Source organism: Trichomycterus rosablanca, chromosome 8 (assembly GCF_030014385.1).
Source record: "Trichomycterus rosablanca isolate fTriRos1 chromosome 8, fTriRos1.hap1, whole genome shotgun sequence".
NCBI classification, from domain to species: domain Eukaryota; kingdom Metazoa; phylum Chordata; class Actinopteri; order Siluriformes; family Trichomycteridae; genus Trichomycterus; species Trichomycterus rosablanca.
In genome coordinates, this window is record NC_085995.1 from 30,510,232 (window position 1) to 30,526,623 (window position 16,392).

Genomic DNA, 16,392 nt, shown 5'->3' on the forward strand with positions numbered 1-16,392 from the left:
ACATGTCCAGGCCCGTCTGAAGTTTGCCAGAGAGCTTATGGATGATCCAGAAGAGGATTGGGAGAATATCATGTGGTTAGATGAAACCTAAATGGAACTTTTTGGTAAAAATTCAACTCGTCGTGTTTGGAGGAAGAAGAAGAACCCAAGAACACCATACCTACTGTGAAGCATGAGGGTGGAAACATCATGCTTTGGGGCTGTTTTTCTGCACAGGGGACAGGACGACTGATCGTCCGGGCCATGTATCGTGAGATTTTAAGCCAAAACCTCCTTCCATCAGTGAGAGCATTGAAGATGGAACGTGGCTGGGTCTTCCAGCATGACAATGATCCCAAACACACCGCTCGGGCAACGAAGGAGTGGCTCCGTAAAAAGCATTTCAAGGTCCTGGAGTGGCCTAGCCAGTCTCCAGACCTCAACCCCATAGAAAATTTGTGGAGGGAGTTGAAAGTCTGTGTTGCCCAGCGACAGCCCCAAAACATCACTGCTCTAGAGGAGATCTGCATGGAGGAATGGGCCAAAATACCAGCTACAGTGTGTGCAAACCTGGTGAAGACTTACAGGAAACGTTTGACCTCTGTCATTGCCAACAAAGGTTATGTTACAAAGTATTGAGTTGAACTTTTGTTATTGACCAAATACTTATTTTCCACCATAATTTACAAATAAATTCTTTAAAAATCCTACAATGTGATTTCCTGGATTTTTTTTTTTCATTTTGTCTCTCATAGTTGAAGTGTACCTATGATGAAAATTACAGACCTCTCTCATCTTTCTAAGTAGGAGAACTTGCACAATCAGTGGCTGACTAAATACTTTTTGGCCCCACTGTATATCAAGTATTGGTTTAAAGATATACACTATGGACAAAAGTATTGGGACAGCCATTCTAATTTGAATTCATGTATTTCAATTGATAACAGCTATAATAATGTAGTTATATAAAGGCAATCATGTGCTTTCAATTTTGCAGCAACAGTTTAGGGAGGGCCCTTTCCAGTTCCAGAATTGCTGTGCCCCTGTGCACAAAGCAAGATCTATAAAGACATATTAAAAAAGACCTTGGTTTAAAGAACCTCCAGTGCCCTGATTTTAGCCCCACTTCCTTGACCAACATCAGTACTTTAAACGTACTTTAAACAGTATACACTATGTGCCAAAAGCATGAGGACACCGCTTTTAAATATTGAGTTTAGGTGTTACGTTAGCTTGGTGGGTAGCACTGTCGCCTCACAACAAGAAGGTCTTGAGTTCAATTCCTTTCTGTGTGGAGTTTGCATGTTCTCCCTGTGTCTGCGTGGGTTTCCTCCAGGAGCTCTGGGTTCCTTCCACAGTCCACAGAAATACAGTCAGGTTGATTAGACCTACTATAATTGTGCATGTCTGTTTGAATATGTGTGTTTGCCCTGTGATGAACTGCCGACCCACCTGGGGTATTTCCCGCGTTTCGCCCAGTAAATCGTACCCACTGTGACCCTGAATAGGACAAAGCGATGGTAACACAGACAATGAATTAACGAATGTATCAGCACACACTCATCAGAGCTCATTATTTTAAATCTAGCTTTTGAATATTTAGCTGAATATTATAAACAAATGCTGTGGTATATATTTTAAAAAATTGAACATATTTGCAGAGAACAGATTTGTTTTAGAGTTGAAAAAGATCAAGCTGGAAATTCTCTGTTAATTAAATGTGTTACTTGAACTTGTATTTAACAGAAGGGATTATAAAGTTACCATATTCAGCTTGTGATCTTAATTAGAACATTTTAAATAAAGTACGTGTGGGCGTGAACATGTATCCTCATGCTCAGATCGGCATTAGGAGTTAGCGGTTACAGATTGGGAAGGTTGTGTTGCTTTATAGACTTAAAAACAAATCAACAGAATGTTTTTTACTTCGTCGTTGCCTTTAGAATTAAACAAGAATGTACTTTTTAATGCTTTTCTCAGCACAACTGTGCTCCATGGAGTCAGCTATGATATCCAATTTGGAGGGAAATCTGAGGCTGTAGTTCTGATTTGGACCGTTTTGGTTTTGAAAAGGGTGCCAATCTGTCACAGGGCACCACATGTCTTCACTCTCTCACACCTAAGGACAAAGTAGACTAGCCAGTCCACCATGTTTAATGTGTTCTTAGAAGTAAAAGGAAGGCGCCCGGGTGGCACAGCGGGAAAACATGCTAGCACACGAGAGCTGACATCTCAAACTCATGAGTTCGAATCTCAACTTTGCTACTGGCAGGTTGAGCGCCTATAGGAACAATGAGATTTAAACCTAGGTCTCTGGTACCTTGGTGCTGTGAGGCATCCACATCACTGCTGTGCTGCATTGTTCAAACTTCAGACTATTGGTGCTTTGTGGCTCTGCATACAAAGATCTTTTATAAAAGAAAAGAATAAGCTCAATTATTTAATTAGCTTTATCTCTGTATGTTTGGGGGGGGGCTATAATATTTTATTTAAATTGCTTCATAGTTTATGCAAATATTTTCGAGATTAACATATTTGATTATTAATTATTAATACTGAGCACACACAGTATAGATTTCAATAAAATGTCTGTACCACACACACATACACACACACACAAAGTCTACTGGTTGTCCAGCCAACAGGGAATGGCCTACTGCGTATCACACCCACGCCATCACATGCCTTGTTGCTGGGGTAAAATACAGTTGGAGGCGGAAGAGTGAATTAAGTCAACTCTGACACCGTCACAGTCTTTCCTTTTGGCTGATGGTAATGTTACGCTGCGGGTGTGAAATTTCCCTGAAAGCTCAGTGAGAGGCCATGAAATTTGTGTCAAAAGCTTTTATGGGGTAACGCTCACCCAAAATAGGTTGAACCAGTTTGACCAGTGCATTAGAATGTGCTCACTGGAAGCAGAATTAAAGTAAAAGAAGAGCTTTAAAGTGTACTCTGAATTCATCTGCAAATAGAAATGTCATTTTGGATCCAATTATTAACACATCTATCAGTCTGTCCAGGATTCAACCAATATTTGTAAAATTTGCTGGCCGTGCACCAAAAGTATGTCAACTGGTAATGTTTTTGTAATTACTGGTGTACAGAAATAAATGGAAAGTGCATAGAAAGATTGTGGACCACAACCTAAAGAAGGATGGGTAACTACTATAAATGTAACCCATTTTACACCACCAAGCATAAAACAAGTAATAAAAATAGCCTAATATTTTTATCTCTGTGTTCATGTGTAGTCCATACTGCCCTTGTTTAATTACGGTGACACAATCTACAGATTTGCCTGCAAAACCACCCTTCACAAGCTTGATACTCTTTATCATTCGGCTGTTTGATTTGCCACCAATGCTCCCTATAAAACACACCACCATTGCTCTCTGTACTACCAGGTCAACTCGCCAGGTCATCTTTTCATATTCATCGTAATATCCACTGGTTCACGTTTATTTACAAAACTTTTCTTGGTTACTCTCTGCCTTATCTAACTCAGTAAAAGCCCCTAAATCCAATACAGTCTTTGGTCTGATATCATTTCACTTTGCTGCTTTTAACTACTGGATTCTGTTACAAAGATCTAAAACTAGACAAATCTATTTCAGTTGCTGATTTTAAGGATTTAATCAAAGGCATATTCAGTGATTCTTGTAATTGCTTTATGTGGAGTGTTGTGTGAAGTTATTCCCTAAATAATGTCATTGGGCAAATCAAGAAATTTGGGATTCTAGTTTATCTTTCACCAGAAGTGCCCTTTAGAACTGGATATAACACATTTTGGAAAGCCTGACTAATTCATGTAATATACAATATAGTGAATAATGTTGACTAATGTTTCAGTGAACAGTTCCAACACATTACCACTTTGCTATTGCTTGTTGAGTCAAAGTGCCTCTGACCAAAGACACATATTACAAATGACTAGATTAAAAAAATAAAACCAAGAGACAAACCTCTTTACAAATTGCTCATCAGAAAAGGAGATGGGGGAGAGGTAGCTCAGCATTAAGCGTACTGGGTTAGTAGTCAGAAGGTCGCTGGTTTGAGCTCCACATCTCTTGGCTCCTGGATTGTGTGTGCTCACAATAAAAAGTCACTTATAAAAGTGTCTGATAAATGACATAAGTGCAAATCCCTTTAACATGTAGATCCACATATAGGTAATGTGGGGGTTGGTAATGGTGTGGTGGCTCAGTGGGTAGCAAGAAGGTCAAGTGTCAAACCTCTTTATAAAGTTGACTTCGACTCATGTCGACCATGTAGAGGGTGTTTTTTTTTTCCAAGATAATGATTCTATGAATATGACAGGGTAAATAAATATTATTTATTAATATTATTTTTGCACATAAAAAAAATCTGGTCAAAAAAGCAGTGGAAGCGCAGCAGTTGAGGTACTGGACTAGTAAGCTCAAGATCAATGGTTCAAGCCCCACCATTTCCAGGTTGCCACTGTTGGGCAGTTGAGCAAGAAGAAGAATAAGCGCCTTTTTTGTCATATACACATATACAGAAAAAGCAATTTCATTTTATTGTATATCTCATCTTCTTTGGAATGCCATTGTACGGCACCCCTGGAGCCGAGAGGGTTAAAGGCCTTGCTCAAGTTCCAATAGTGGCTGCATGGCAGAGCTAGCACTTGAACCCTCAACCTTTTGATTGATATCCCAAAGCTTTACCCACTAGGCTACCCCTGTCCCAAGGTGCTTAACCCTTCAAATGTTTTAATTGTGTACAGTCACAGTTGTAAGACGCATTGAATAAAAGCGTCTGCTAAATAACATAAATGTAAATGTATGATTCTCATTAAGCACTCATTTTCTTTTCTCTTTGCTCTCTATTATTCTGTTTTATTTCTCATCTCTGTGCTTATGTTACATTTTGTGTTATGTTACATATTTTAACAGAACCTGCTTGATATTTGCACCCCTTGGTACAGTACGTTTGTTTCTGGTCGGTTGCCAGTTTTAGAAGTGGAGTAATGCAGCATTCTCATTACAGATGCATTTAAAATTATTGGTCATATTGAATAGCAAGACCCTTTGGCACACATTCAGTGTAGTCCATCAGATGGATTCTTAATTTTATTAGGTTCCTGCTGCTGAGTGCGCATGCGTGTGTGAGCGTGCATTATCTACAGTTAAAGAGACTTGAGGTGGAGACAATTTTCACTGTTCCTGATGCACGAGTTTTTTCAAAATACTTTTCTCTTACCACCAGTAGATGGCAGCACAGTACGGTTCTCTCTGTCGTTACTTTTCCCCATCACATTCAAAAGCTTGCTGGGTTCTCCCCATATTTACCACTCAAATTATCCCACGCACCAGTGTGTGGAATCTCCTGTTACAGTGTAGCAGATGTTCTCTATTTGAATGGTCTGAGCTTGCTGCTGATGCTTTATCACTGTTTTTGCTTTTCTAACTTCTGACCTTCTGACTACTCAACGTGATTCATGAATGAATATATATATAGACCTTCATCAGTGGTCACAGGACGCTGCCCACGGGGCGCTGTTGGCTGGATGTATTTTTGGTTGGTGGACTATTCTCAGTCCAGCAGTGACAGTGAGTTGTTTAAAAACTCCAGCAGCGCTCCTGTGTTTTATCCACTCATACCAGCACAACACACACTAACACACCACCACCATGTCAATGTCACTGCAGTGCTGAGAATTATCCACCACCCAAATAATACCTACTCTGTGGTGGTCCTGTGAGGGTCCTGACCATCGAAGAACAGCATGAAAGGGGGCAAACAAAGCATGCAGAGAAACAGATGGACTACCGTCAGTAATTGTAGCACTACAAAGTACTTCTGTATGGTAAGTGGAGCTGATAACATGGACAGTGTGTGTCCATGGAAAACCACAAGGAGGGGGTTTTAATGTTATGGCTGATCGGTGTATATGTATGTATGTGGAGGACAAGCAAAATAAGAATTTCATTGTACAGTGTAATTGCTGATTCTACTGTACACATGACAATAAAACTCTTAAATCTTAAATATATTATGTTGTGATATTAATGACATAAACACGGGTCCTCTGATTGTGATTCCCTTTACAGATGTAAATGATTGTGCCATTCATCCATGCCAAAATGGAGGTTCATGTATAGATCTTGATGGAGATTTCCACTGCAAATGCCGCTCACCTTATGTTGGAATACACTGTCAACTGCGTGAGTGGATTTTTGTATGTATATGTGTGTGTGTGTGTGTACTGTGTGATTACAAAGTTTAGAAGTGCTAAAAAGTTCACATTCCTACTGAAGAGATGGGGGACTGGTAGCTCAGTGGATAAGGTACTGGGTTAGTAATTGGTTTGATTCCCAGGTGGAGCGGTCCAGGCCCTATCTGTGTGAATTAGAGATACAAAATTCCCTATGATGGTGTTTGACATTGAACTTGAATTGATAAAACTGATATAAAACTACTATAAATAAAAATATTTATATATAGTAACGTATGGTATATATAGTAGTGTTTGACCTTCACAGTCTGTCTGCTTTATGTTTTATGTGCATGTTATAATATTTTTTTACTTTGTTCTTTAGGCTGTATCTCTATGTTGGGGATGGAGGGTGGTGGCATTTCCGAATCCCAAATCTCCGCTTCTTCTGTCCACTATGGCATACTGGGATTGCAGCGCTGGGGACCCGAGCTGGCCCGTCTTAACAACAAAGGCCTGGTGAATGCGTGGACCGCAGCATCACATGACAGGAAACCCTATATTGAGGTAAGCTAGTAAGGATTTTTTAGTCCCAATAATATAAACATGAATCCCAACTTTTTCTAGAATGTGGTTTATATTTTTGGCCATATAGTGTATGACTAGAAAACTAATTATCTAGAAATAGAAATCTACTAGAAATCTTATTCTGATAGTATTTTATTTAGGGATTTTGACCTGAAGTAAAACAGAAATGTCTGGATTTGTGTTTTTGCAGATCAATATGCACAGGATAATGCGTTTCACTGGCATAATCACCCAGGGTGCCAGCCGTGTGGGCACTGCTGAGTACATTAAAACTTTTAAAGTGGCTCACAGTTCAGATGGACGCTTGTACACCATGTACAGAGGAGATGGCCAGAAGAAGGACATTGTAAGCTAAACAGAGGACACGGTTTTCACTTAGTTAAATACCTATTTGTGTATTAGTAACATTCATCTGGTCTCTCGTGGCAGGTTTTTCTGGGAAACAGGAACAATGATGAGCCCAAGTCCAATCTGTTTGATCCGCCTATCGTCGCCCAGTACATCCGTATTCTGCCCATGTTGTTCCGTAATGGCTGCACTCTGAGAATGGAGCTAGTGGGCTGTGAGCTCAATGGTAAAAATAACCAAAACCTTTTTCACCGGTGACCTATTCACACTATCAAATTTATCTATGGTAGACATGTGCTTATTCACCAAAGACTTTATGTTAAGTTGTTATTTGAATTATATTTAAAGAAATTGAGTTTAATAAAGTTAAAGAGATACAGGGAGTTTTAATCTTCCATAACAGAATGTAACAACAGAATTGTGCATGTGATTTTGTTGAGATGCTGTTTGACTTTAAGAGATCGTTTGAAAGTCCCTGCCCAGGCAACAGGATTTCTTCCATGGACAACTTGTGCCCTCTATTGATCTCTGAATGTATCCTCTAGACTTACTGATGTAGTGCGCAATGAGAGGAAGCTGAACACAGTCTTTTTTATATTACAGTTTTATTAATTAAATGCCTATTTTTTATGACGTTTATTACATATGCACCTAAAAAGAGAGATGATGCATAAACAAGCAAAGTGATGTAGGCTTGCATACTATGCATCTTACACATGTGTTTAGCAAGGTCGGTGTGGATTAAAATCCTCATATTATAATATTAAGGCACTGGAGGAATGAAATGCAAAAAAAATCTGACCTTGTATTCTGACCCACTTTGCACCCACGCATCAAAAGCAGCACGTTTTTGTTGTGATCGGGCCTTTATGCTGATTTTCTTCAAGCTAAGCCACTTCTAATTCAGCTCTAACACTGACTGCCTCTCATTGATTATCTGTCTGTTCTCTCTGTGTCTTACACCTCAACAGGTTGCTCTGAGTCACTGGGGTTCAAGTCTCGGCTGATCGGAGATGCTCAGCTAACAGCCTCTAGCACCTTCCGCACATGGGGCATTGAGGCCCTCACCTGGCACCCTCACTATGCCCGCTTGGACAAGCAGGGCAAAACCAATGCCTGGACTGCTGCCACAAACAGCAGATCAGAGTGGCTACAGGTAAAAAAAACTCATTAGCTTGAGAAGAAAACATAGAAATATTGACATTTAAAATATTTCTTTAACTGTATGTTTTTATTAATTGTATGTTTTTTGTTTATCAGGTGGACTTGCTTTCACCTAAACGGATCACAGGAATCATCACACAGGGGGCAAAGGATTTTGGGAATGTGCAGTTCATTTCAGCCTACAAAGTGGCGTACAGTGACAACGGCCGGCACTGGACTGTGGTGGAAGACGACAAAACAAACAGTGAACAGGTCAGTCACTCATCTGCGTTTAGCATCAGTCCACTTTTCTTCCCTGATTTATTGGATTAATGTGAATGAATGCCTTTATTTGTCATAAATACATATACACGAGTACAGTACAATGAAATTCTTTCTTCGCATATCCCAGCTTGTTTGGAAGCTGGGGTCAGAGTGCAGGGTCAGCCATTGTACGGCGCCCTGGGGCAGAGAGGTTTAAGGGCCTTGCTCAAGGGCCTAACAGTGGCTGCATGGCAGAGCTGGGATTTAAACTCTCAACCTTTCAGTTGATAGCTTAAAACCCTACTCACTAGGCTACCACTATCTCGGTCATGTTTTCTTTGGCTGAGGTTTATTCATATTGTTCACTGTATATGAAGTAGGAGGATTGTTGTAAATCCTTCTTCGTCTTACAATTCTAGGACGTGTATGAATAAAAACATGAAAAAGGCAGAGCACATTTATTTATGTACAACATCAAACAAATTGGCCAATATTTTGTTACACTGAAAAATTCAAAACACTGAAAATTTCATTTTTGTTACATTATTTTATTGTATACTAGGTACATAACCTTCAGTCATTGTCTGATGAGTCTCACTTACTCTTCCTGTGTAACGTTAATTACCTCTGGGTACACTAAATTGTCCCTAGATGTGAGTAAGTGAATAGATAATTGTGTCGTGATCTGGGATAGATAGGTGCACTGTCCATGGTGTAGTCCTGTATTGCTTTTAGTGTAAGCACTATTACTGAATTCCAGAACTACTGGTGTGATTAGATGCACTCTAATCTTCTGAAACTCAACAAAGGGAAAACCCAGCGTCTACACAATCAAAATTCTTAGATCTTACCCTTAACTTTGGTGTGGCTGTTAAATTTTATCTAGAGATTTGCAACCTGGGTGTACTTTTTTTCCTTCTCATTCAAACCTCATATTCAGGCATTTGTTTATGCCAAGAAAGAGTACCACAGATGCCATCTTTGCTTTGAGGATGCTGATGGAGAAGTACAGAGAGGGCCAGAAAGAACTTCATTGTGTCTTTGTCGATTTAGAAAAAGCGTATGACAGAGTGCCAAGGGAGGAGCTGTGGTGTTGTATGAGGAAATCTGGAGTAGTGGAGAAGTATGTCAGACTGGTAAAGGACATGTATGAGGACAGCAGGACAGTGGTGAGATGTGCTGTAGGAGTGACAGATAGCTTCAAGGTGGACGTGTGACTACATCAAGGATCGGCTCTGAGCCCCTTCTTGTTTGCTTTGGTGATGGACCGACTAACAGATGAGGTCAGGCAGGAATCCCCATGGACTATGATGTTTGCAGATGATATTGTGATCTGTGGTGAGAGCAGGGAACAGGTGGAAGATAACTTGGAGAGGTGGATATATGCACTTGAAAGAAGAGGAATGAAAGTCAGCCATAGCAAGACAGAGTACATATGTGTGAATGGGAGAGAGACAGGTGGAATAGTGCGGCTACAAGGAGCAGAAGTCACAAAGGTGAAGGACTTCAAGTACTTAGGGTCGACTGTCTAGGAAAATGGGGAGTGTGGTAAAGAGGTCAAGAAGAGAGTCCAGGCAGGATGGAGTGGATGGAGAAAAGTTTCAGGAGTGATTTTTGACAAAAGGGTGACAGCAAAGGTCAAAGGAAAAGTTTACAAGACAGTGGTGAGACCAGCTATGTTGTATGGTTTGGAGACAGTGGCATTGACAAAAAGACAGGAGAAAGAACTGGAAGTGGCAGAACTTAAGATGTTGAGGTTCTCCTTGGGAGTGACAAGGATGGATAAGGTTAGGAATGAGAAAATCAGAGGTACAGCACAGGTTAAACAACTAGGAGATAAAGTTAGAGAGGCCAGACTGAGATGGTTTGGACATGTCCAGAGGAGGGACAGTGGGTATATTGGTAGAAGGATGTTAGAAATGCAGCTGCCAGGAAAAAGACAAAGAGGAAGGCCAAAGAGGAGATATATGGATGCAGTTAGAGAGGACATGGAAGTAGTTGGAGTCAGGACAGAGGACACAGTGGACAGAGTGAGATGGAGGAGGATGACTCGCTGTGGCGACCCCTGAAAAGGGAAAAGCCGAAAGAAGAAGAATTCAGGCATTTGTTTAAACTTTTTTTACACCTCCGCAGTATTGCTTACCTGTGCTCTGTGCTCTTATGCATCTCATTCCATTTAGCCTTCTGTAAAACCTATTTCATTTTAAAATGTCAGCTCATATCACCCCAATTCTTTATCAGCTACACTGGCTACCTGTCCCATTCTGTATTCAAATGTTTAAAGTTCATATTTCATGTTGATATACAAATCTCTACATGGTCTGGCTCCAGTCTGTTTATCTGAATTTCTACTCTCTTACAGTCCCGCACGATCACTTCTTATAGTGTTTGTTGTCTGTGCTTAAATTCAGATTAGTTACTGCTAGTGGTTGATCATTCAGCATTATGGCATCCAAGCTTTGGAGTTCAGTACCATAAAGTCTGCATCTCTGTTCCTAATTTTTTTCTTTTAAAACTCAGCTATAAATCTACTTTTTCTCTCAGTACTTTCTTTATCCTCCTCTGTCCTAAGGCTTTTCTTCTCCTGTTGTTACTATTATTGGTATTATTCCAAAAATTGGAACTTAACGGTTGAGATAATACTCAACTTATTGGAAATGGCTGTCAGACCTCTGGTAGTCCACTTAGTTTGTTAATTTTATTTATTTTTAAAAAAATTGTGTTGTGTTCTAATGTTTTCTTATTTCAGGAAGGTACCTGTTATTGTGCCATTATTTTATTTACCTGTTTGTTGTACCCACAGATTTTCCCTGGCAACTCTGATAACAACGTGCACAAAAGGAACCTGTTTGATCCACCTTTGTTCGCTCGATTTGTTCGTGTGCTCCCGTGGGAGTGGCATGAAGCCATCACACTAAGAATGGAGCTGCTGGGTTGTGATGAGTAAACCTCCACTTTACAGTATTCCAGCTCTTGTTTTTCCCTATTTCGTCCCATTCTTGAGTCTTATATGCACTGCCTCACTCCCAGCACCAGGGGGCACTAAATACACACACACACACACACACACACACACACACACACACACACACACACACACAAAGAAAAATTAAAAAAATCCATTATGTACATACCAAAAAACTCACACATTAAATATTGTCAGTAATGCTTGGATTAAATGATTGATAGTAAAGAAGGTTACTAATTTGTACAAAGGATGTAAATGTTATTTTTTCATTCATATGTGACCGTTTTTTTCACAGATTTTGAAGTCCATATGTTTGAACATATACTGACGTGACAGGCATTTTTGTGTCTGTATCCAATATTTTTCACTTAAACATCATTCAGTAATCGCAAGACATGTTTTGCATTATTTCACAACACGCCCTTCATGTCGTAACATTCTCAGTGCATCAAACACAATAATCAGGGGCATTTAGCAGTACAAATCCAAAAATTTCAGATGGTGCAACTTTCCAAGAAATGTAAAAAATAAACATTTAAGATTATTCAAGATTTGACTGTCAATAAAGTTTTACTTTTTTTCCATGCACCCTCTCCAAAATGCGTCGTTTTACATTTCAGTGGATTCCAACATAGAGTTGTGTCTCATGTGTAGAGACACACTATGCCCACTTGAGTCATCCGACCACTCATGCAGGTGCTATTACCAGACAGCGGTTTTCACATTCCTGCACCAACCTTCTTTCCCTCAGGCCCGGCCAGGCTGATAACACAGTTTAGATTTTTTTTCTATTTATTTATGTATTTTCTCCCATTTTTCTCCCAATTTAGCATAGTCAATTTGTCTTCCACTGCCGGGGATCCCTGATTGCATTCGAGGAGGGTATATAGCTGCTCACGCCTCTCCCGACCCGTGCGCAGTCCTATCGGACCCCTTCTTTTTGCTCATGCATTCTGCACATTAGGGTCCTTACACAGCGTTTGAAGATCCCGTCTACATAGTCCGGTTATCCCGCCGTAGTATACACGGTGGCCAATTATTGTCTGCTGCAGGAACTGCCAATTATGCCTGCTAGATGGTGCCCAGCCGACCGGTGAAAACGCTGAGTTTCAAACCTAGGAGTTCAGAATTTCTGCGCTGGTGTGCTAGCGGAATATCCCACTGCGCCACCTGGGCACCTACACAGTTGAGATTTCAATTCAAGAGTTCGAGCTCTCTGCAGTCATAGGCTAGTGTATAAGACCTCTGCACTACTCTAGCACCCATGCTTATCAATTTCCCCCTTTATTATTGTATATACTGGTAGTAACAAGAACAAGTATTTACATTTTTTTAAAAGGGTATACATAATGATATTATATTTGAGTTCGTTTTTATAAAAGGTTTATGCTTCCTGTATTAACCACCATGTTTAAGTATCGTTTTATGTCCACTTCATATTGTATTTGAATCAGTTTTCCAGGTCAGGTAGCAACACCACAGGATGGTTAAAAATTTACATTTTAAAAATACTAAATACTTGTAAACATTGGGAAGATTGAACTGAGTGTGTTTTGGTGTGGTAAATAACATCTATATTAAAATAAGTTTTCATAGTCATATTTCATATTTAGTTACTTAAGGTTCATATACAAGTAAGAGACATTTATGTCATTGTAGTTTTGGAATTTAAGAAACTGAAATTCACATACTTTATTGTTCAAAAAACTGTGTTAAAATGTGATATTTTAATTCTAATGTTTTTGCCATTATTATTAATTTTTTGGTGGGTTTTTTTTTGTGTTTGACTAATTTTGTTAGGTCAGAATTCTACATACAGTAACTTTGTAGCAGATAATTCATCTGTTAATGTGTTGTTAATGTGTATGTTGTTTATTGTCATTTAACATCATAGCATTCCTCTAAAAAATTCAAAAGCTGCTGTAACACGACCAAACCTGTCCACAATCAAGCAAACCAGTCATAAAGTCATAAAGTTCCTGCTTTAAAATCAGCAGCTTAATTGTTAGTTCTTTGATTGCATCTGACCACCTGGATGTCCTCTTATGGAAAAGAGGGCGGGTTTTATTCCTCCCAGGAAAAGAGAGCACTGATTTGTGTACTGTTAACAAGTGCAGTCAAACTAGCCCTATTTATATGGACAAGAAAGTCAACAGCTGTTAGTAACAAGGAATTAGGAGCAATACCACACATTTAAATGACATTGTAGAAAAAATTGAATATGTAAAAAATGATTGTTAATAAAATTAAAATTGAAATTGAAATCCCAAAACTGCCATACTTGCTGTAGAAACATATTTGCTGTACAAGTATATGTAAAGTTCTGACTTCAGCAAACAAGAATATTTTTCAATGTGTGGTTGCTTCAACTGACATTTAAAAAATACAATACATACAACAGATTATTGAAGTTAGAAAACATCATGTCTATTCTTATATGAATACTGTTATAATTTCAGTATAAAGTCAAATAAAAATGTAAAAGTTTGGACACCTCTGGTTCTTTAATGACATTTTACCAAAAATCAAAACAAAAACAAAACATAGGATGTTGCATGTGACACTAGCCAATTACTGCTGGGATCTGGGGTTTGAATCCCCAGTGGTGCACAGTGACCCTGACCAGGATAAAGCGGTGTTAAACATGACAATGAAAACAAAAGAAAATATTTAAAAGGTGTCCAGGTGGCAGAGCGGGATATTTAGCTACCATATCAGCACCGTGTCAGGCAAATATACCCTCGTAGGACGAGATCGGGGTCCCCAGCAGCTACGCCAGATTGGGAGAAAAGGGGAGAAAATGCTTAAATAAAATAGCAAAAAACAGGAGTGTCCAAAATTTAGCATGCTATAAATCAATAGCTCAGTATTATTTTATATTAATGTTTTAGCCAAATTTACACTGCCACAAGTATATCTCAGGTAGATCTGAATCTATTGCAGTGTGCTACTGATTTTTCTATAATCAATCTTTCATTAATCCAACTATAGCAACTTTATAAACCAAATGTTTTTGTTTTTTTTCTGTCTCTGATTTAAATGTTCTTATATATTTAGCATAATATATTCAGTGACTGGTCAGTAATGACATTTTTTTAGCGGTTTAGTAGCAAATAAGATTGCTCCTTAAAAGAAACGTCCAGATCCCCCAGTGAGAGGGTGCAAATCTAATTTAGAGGGATTTCTATGGTTACACTGAAGCTCAGACACCCCCTCCCCAGCTCCCCTTCCCCAGTCGAAATAATGCTTCTCATTTTCTATGACCCCTATGAATTATGAATTCTGGGCTTGTGCAATATGAAATTCCATTAATATTAATGCTTGCATGCCAAGAACCAAATGATGGTAAGAATTACTGAAAAAAAGAAAAATGTAGAATGCTTGTGTAGTAAGTCGACATGAGGGGTTTTTGTGACCAGTGTTGGCATAAGTTTAAATCAGTGATTTTCTAATCCTAATAATTTGTAACCCAGTTTATTATGTTCTTTGTTTTGTTGTTTTCTATCATTATTTTTGTCACGCTGTAGAACAGATTGGGTAAAATTTCATTTGTATTTTTGAAAAATGTCATGCTATTAATAACAAAAAAATAAAAAAATAAAACAGAATGCATTTCAGTCAGTCCTTGATTACCATACATTATTTTTAATTCCAGTAAGATAGCACAGAGTGGACTGGATTGAATTGGTACCATGTTGTGAATGTCAGATTTCCATTTTTCCATCCATTCCAGTGTTATCTTTGTCACTGCATTAGTGTGTGGGGCAGCCTGAAACAAACAGGATATAAATGTCTCTTTGTGGGCATGGTGTGATTTCCTAAAGGACCAGTGTTCCATTAACTCAGTGTCATGTGTTGATTTACTAGGTGGAAGTATATAGAAGCCTTGTTCAGAGATTGAAGCCGGAAGACTCGAGGTTCAGAAAAAGACAGGAAAATGTCAGTAACCAAATGGCACCTCCAGGAAGGATTTATTTCTGGAAAGGCACAAAAAATGTTGGACCTTGTATGGGGGGAAATATTCCTGCTGAAGAGCAATAGAACAGCAATATCTGTAGAGGAAATCATCTATTATTTGTGGACGTTCATAATTCTTATTCCATTTAGTTTGTGCTGAACAATAAATTGATATTTAAAGTATCATATATTTAAATTAAAATGAACTTTGCTTTGTTATTGGTTACTATTAAATACATTTTATAAAGTAATGTAAATTTGTAAAAAAAAAATATATATATATTTAATAGCCAATGTGATTTACTCCAGTCTTGGGTTATTGCTTGATAGCTTCTAAATATTCAGGTAAAAATATACCAAACTAAGTATAAAGGACCCCAAGTGGTGATACAGTGGCCTAATGTGCTAGCCAACCACTGCTGACCAGGCGACCAGCAGGCACAACTGTCTGTAGTCGATGGGGTTTCACATCTGCAAATGCAACCTCTCCTGGCTGGTTGAGGTGCCTACACAAGGCGTGAATGATGCTACATAATAGGATAGCGTGGCTCTCTGCGCTATACGACTTTCTGTGAGTCTCCAACTCTTGCAGGTGAAAAAAAGTTTGGCACAAAGTGGTGAGCCACAACCCGCAGGCCAGTCACTAACCATGAGACACAAAACATTTTGCAATTTGATTTAATATATTGAGTTAGGCTTGAATTTCAGTGTGTAGCAATATAATTACAGGATTCTATTGATGTCAACGTTGTGCAGCCCTTTATTCAGTTTTTTGAAACAAACCACAGCTTACTCAGAAGTTAGGACTGTAAAGAACTTCCTGTTGACATTGTTATATGTGTTTTTCATATTTTCAGGGGTGGCTTGCTATATACAGTGCATGGCCAAAAGAATGTAACCATTTTTAATTTCAATTATGACTAATTCAATGAATATCTCACCCCACCCATTGCTAACCAAGGCAAAACAT

At 38.9% G+C, this 16,392-nt stretch overlaps 1 protein-coding gene across 1 annotated transcript in view; it reads left to right on the forward strand.

The window, feature by feature from the left end:
- mfge8b (milk fat globule EGF and factor V/VIII domain containing b) overlaps positions 1-15,073 on the forward strand; it is a 33,937-nt gene extending 18,864 nt beyond the window's left edge. The window contains exons 4-10 of the mRNA XM_063000684.1: positions 6,051-6,164; positions 6,540-6,721; positions 6,933-7,088; positions 7,172-7,316; positions 8,062-8,246; positions 8,351-8,506; positions 11,301-15,073. Coding sequence (XP_062856754.1) covers positions 6,051-6,164; positions 6,540-6,721; positions 6,933-7,088; positions 7,172-7,316; positions 8,062-8,246; positions 8,351-8,506; positions 11,301-11,444 — 1,082 coding nt within the window. The 3' untranslated portion in view covers positions 11,445-15,073. The remainder of the gene's footprint in view (positions 1-6,050; positions 6,165-6,539; positions 6,722-6,932; positions 7,089-7,171; positions 7,317-8,061; positions 8,247-8,350; positions 8,507-11,300) is intronic.
- The last annotated feature ends 1,319 nt before the right edge of the window (positions 15,074-16,392 follow it).